This window comes from Corvus kubaryi, unplaced genomic scaffold, assembly GCF_017639235.1.
Source record: "Corvus kubaryi isolate FWS band 111438036 unplaced genomic scaffold, C.kubaryi_AGA036_p1.0 split1-131, whole genome shotgun sequence".
Classification (NCBI taxonomy): domain Eukaryota; kingdom Metazoa; phylum Chordata; class Aves; order Passeriformes; family Corvidae; genus Corvus; species Corvus kubaryi.
In genome coordinates, this window is record NW_024582073.1 from 20,599,555 (window position 1) to 20,604,423 (window position 4,869).

Sequence of the window (4,869 nt, forward strand, 5' to 3'; positions counted from 1 at the left end):
GGCCGGTGGCGGTGGCCGGTGGCGGTGGCCGGTGGCGGTGGCCGGTGCTGTCCCCTGGCGGCGAGCGCGCGTCACTGCGGCAGCGCTTCCCCGGCGCGCGGGGGAAACGCGGCCCAGCTCCGGAGCTGCTGACGCAGAGCCAGGGTGTCTGTCAGGGACAACAGAGCCAGGCTTTGCTCTTTGGGACTCAGTTTTTAAACAAGACCGGGACTTTCTCCTCAGAGGTGGTGTTACTCTTCCACAAAGCTTTTTCTGTATCCCGTTTTCAGTATGGGTGCTTTTTATATATGGGTGTTAGTGCATGTGATCCATATGTATCTATCTACATGATAGATGTTGGCATTATATATATAAGTTTACTCTGGTAAGTAGAAATCACAGCCGTTCACATCAACTGAGGTTTTTGAGTTTCAGTGAGGATCAGGCTGCTGTTTCAGTCTATACTGTATGGGTATAGAAATAGGAGTGATGTGGAACACAGTGCAGTATCAGAATTTAAAAATGTGCTGAACCATTTATCATAAAAAAGTAATTCTTGCTCTTTGCACGTTAGTATTTTAGGTGTTTTCATTATCTAAGTAGTTTTTTCTTTTACTATTTGGTTATCCAGGTAGGATTTGATTAAGCTTCTGTGAGGTATTATGCTTATTTTTTTAAGGGTGTCAGACCATAAAATCCCCCACAAGCACAGAGTTTACATGGCATAGAGTGTGAATTCCAAGAATACTTCTCTGGATGCTTTAATTTATGGTAAATGTAAATAACAGTGTTCCTCAATTCTGTTTTTTCTTTCTTTGCCTCTGAAACACCCCCACAAACACAATGTAAGAGTGCTATACAAATGCCAAGGGAGAGAATGGTGTAGGAGAACTTGCAGATGTAAAGGAAGTATCCAATGATGATGAACATCTTTTAGATTTTAATATGGTAAGTTTGTCAATGGTTTTGGGGAGGAAGTTTTTTACTTACTTCATAGGGGTGGGCTACTGCATCTTTCCTTTCATCACAGTTCTCAGTCTACCCTCAAATCAAATTCCTGCAAAAACTTTCAAAAGCTTCTCTTCTCTTACTTTTTTAACTTCCTCTGCATCTTGAGCATCGTTCTTAAAGTTCCTCAAGGTGTTGTACTGTGGGGAGTACAACCCTTTGTACAAACAGCTGTACTTCTAGTAGATAAGCAAAGCCAGTTTTCTTTGGGAATGCTTGGCATTTGCTTGTCATGAGTGTTAAACATGAGTCTTCTTTTCCTTCAACTTCTAATTTCAGTAAGCGTAGAGTGAGCTGAAGTGCACTATGAGGCAGAAAGGACCAGTAATTAAAGGCATAAAGATAATATATGCTGAATACTGTCCTTATTACAAGCAAAAAAAACCCTGATTTTTTTTTGCTAGGGAAAAAATTTCATGTACACATGTATTTACTGATATACCTTTAAACTTCATAGTGATGATAGCACTTAGTTTAACATTGTGGCATGCTTGCTATAGCTTTACTCATCCAGATGAAAATATATTTAAAATACATTTCCTTGAAGTTTAGTCAGATACGTGCTGTGTTTTCTTACTATTTAATACTTACTACCAAGTTTTGGAGATAACCTTCACAGTAATTTTTCTAACATGAACTGTGATAAAGGTACATCCTGAGTTCACTTTTGATTCTCTTGCTGTTTTGTGCAAATCCTAAAATTAAGGAATAGGAAAAAATAATAAAAGCCCCACATTTTTTCCTGCTGTTCTGCAGTCCTTTCTACTTAGTGGACTAAGTCAGGAAAGAGGAGGACTTACCCTGTAATCATGGCATCTCTCTTGGACAACTACAAAACCATATAACCTCCTAGCCCAGAGAAAAGCAAGCGTGTTCTTTATTGTTCCCCATCAACACTGTCAGTTTAAATCCTTAGGTTTCTTCTGTTTGTGAAGCAAGATGTGCAGATGATATAAATGCTGAGGCAAAACCAAATGGCTTCAGGAAGAAGATCTACTCCAGTGAAAGCTCCAGCTCTGAAGACACAGCTTCAGAAGGTGGAAGCGAATGGGCTGATCCGTGTGAGGAGGAGCTTTTTTCTCGAACTCAACTGTAAAAACTGCAGAGTAGAACAGATGATTGAAAAGTAACATGAGATGGAAAACTATCCTTCTTGAGGGTCTGTAGCTCTAAAACAACAACTTGAGTTTCCTCTTCAGTTAATGGATTCAGATGTGTATTTATCTTTCTCTTCTTGCTTATTTTATAGATGAGGACACAGCTGTCCTGTTGAAGATTTTTTTTTCCCCAAAAATACTGTTAAATTCTTGGCTATTTGAACTAGACTAGATTGTGTTGTCAAATCAAGAATGGATGTGCATGTGCTTGTCTTAGGAGTACCACTGCTTTTTTGCATCTTAATTGCAGTTATTTTCATTCGTAACTGTAGCCCTACCACTATTACGATCTTCTTAGCATTGCAGTGTCTACAACTACTTCTGCTATTCAGAGACTTCAGCTTTCTGCACATTAGGCTTTGTTCTTTAAGAATTGGGAGATAAATACTTAACACTGTAATCTATCAGTGCCTTTCTGAATGCAGGAGAAAAGCATGAATGACTTGTCCAGTCTTCATTCAGTAAATCTCATAACTTTGAAGTAGGAACAACAGGGTTGTGCTTTAGAGACTTACAGAAACTGTGTTTTCTATCCTCTGACTCCCCCCTCCCGCAAACCAACACTGAGGATACCATGGTTTGTATTTTTGCTAACTGGAGAAGCCAAGGATTTTTTGTAGGTATGGAGGCAATGTGGGGTTTTTTTTCCTTTTTTTCTTTTTTTGTCCTTTTTAGCAACTTGCCGATGTGGGGCAGAAGTTCAAAAAGTAACACCAAAAATAATAAACCACTGGGGTGATGTGTGGATTGTTGTGAATTTTGTTAATGAGTAATGAGAATGTTGTCTTGTTGCAGATGAAGGCATTCATGTAACCTGCAAAAGCATCCTGTAACTGAAATTGAGCCTGAATGACTGAAACTCTAAAATGCTCAGAGTGTTCAATGTTTTAAATGCAAAGAGTCAGTGCTTCACTTGAAAGAAATCCTGTGGCTGCTGCAGTTAGCTGCTGTTGTGGCTGTAATTTAGTAAATCTTGTAGTTCATTTTGTGTTTCTGAGAGAATGTGTGGGGCAAGTTATGTGTGTGGTGGGTGGGGGTAGGGAAGGTGATGATTACAACTTACATGTGTGATTGCAGTAGTGATTGTTGCTTTATGTGACTTGCTTTTAAATTTTATTTCGTTAACTTAGAAAGTCAATACGTTGTCAAGTTGCATCTGTACAAGACTATCAACTCCTTGTGCTTTTAACACATTATGCAAAATGTATAAGCCAGGAGGAGCAATATCTGCAAAACTAAACATCCTAAGTTTTTACCAACTCCTAGTTTAAAAAATGACAACAACTAACTAGTCTACACGATTGCAGCATGTCTATAACACCAGGAAGTGCAGAAAGTCCAATACTGACTTGAAAAGCTTCACCATTATTTTTGACAGGCAATAAACCTCACAAGAAATGTCGCTGTTTGAAATGTGAGCTGAACTGCCTTTGAAATATGTTCTGCGCTAGAAATGCTTTCTGAGTAACTGGGTTTTGTTGCCTTTATTCAATTGACAGTGTAAGAATTTAAATACGTGGTTGGGAAACCATGCCAGTCTTTGTGCGATGCTTTTTGTGAGATACTTGCTAAAACTGGCTTGGTTGCCCTTACCCAAGGACTTTCTTTTGGTCCTCCTCTTAGACTATGTTTTAGGGTTTGTATTCATACAACAAATCTTTTGACACTTTACAGTTTCTTTTCTTAATTTATTTGCAGACTTTGAATAGATTTTTATATATTTTACTTTCTTCTGGAGCTTCCTTGAGAGGTTGTTTAGCACCTGCACTGAAACTAGTTAACTATAACATGAAAGTAAAAAAGAACTTTACACACAAATTCTTCAAATCACTACAGTGAAGAATGGAATAGAACTTCATTTGAGAACAGGAAATGACCAAATGGACATATTTCAAACACAAACTTCAGCTCAGTTATTCTGGCTAGAGCTGCTTTGTTGGTAAGAAAGGGCTCAAAAGTAACAAAGGTGTTGCTCGTAGTTACATTGTGGCATGTAATGATTCCAGCACCTTTGGGGAGAATAAAATCCTAGATTGAGTTTGGGCAATAACAAATTGTCTTTACTTGTTTTCATAGTTTAACAGCTAAAGCTCTAAGGCTTTCAGTGAGAGTTGAAGTGTGGTTTTTAGTTTTTCTATATGGATAGAAACACACACCAACAACAATAACAACAAGAGCATTAAAGGTTGGCATACGCTGAACCGCTCTGTGGGATGAAGCGCATTGCATATCCATAGCACTGAAGTATCAGTTTTCCATTCCTGGGCTGAAATTTGTTTCTACTTTTTGCTTCAAGTGGTTGTATTGTTCTGATTTCACGTACACCAGAGTAACTGATTTTGTTTTCTTGTGGAGTTACTTAACACCGAATAAAAATATAAAAGGACAATTGGATGGTGTGTGTGTGTCTTCATTTTCTTTTGTAATGTGTACAAGTTAGATACAACATGCAGTTAAGCATTAAACATTCTGGAGAAGTAGCTTGGGAGTCCTTTTCATTGCTGTAATTTTTTAAACTATTTTTAGGATGTAGGAAAATTAAATACATTGCATATGTTCTTAAAAAAAAAAAAAAAAGACAAAATTAGCTTTGTCCCCACTTTATTTCTGTAGAAGTTAATTGTTAATTTATAATGATAAATTCATGTTTAGAAAACATGAGACCTTTTCAAAAAAAACCCTGAACCCAAGCAGACCCTCTCTCACATAACAGTTACAGAACTTG

General features: G+C 37.9%; 1 protein-coding gene across 1 annotated transcript in view; it reads left to right on the forward strand.

Annotated features, from left to right (window-relative positions):
- The window catches only part of KIAA0232 (KIAA0232 ortholog), a 71,882-nt gene extending 67,349 nt beyond the window's left edge, over nt 1-4,533 (forward strand). The window contains exons 8-9 of the mRNA XM_042052931.1: nt 830-927; nt 1,904-4,533. Of these exons, the coding sequence (XP_041908865.1) occupies nt 830-927; nt 1,904-2,083 (278 nt within the window). The 3' untranslated portion in view covers nt 2,084-4,533. The remainder of the gene's footprint in view (nt 1-829; nt 928-1,903) is intronic.
- The last annotated feature ends 336 nt before the right edge of the window (nt 4,534-4,869 follow it).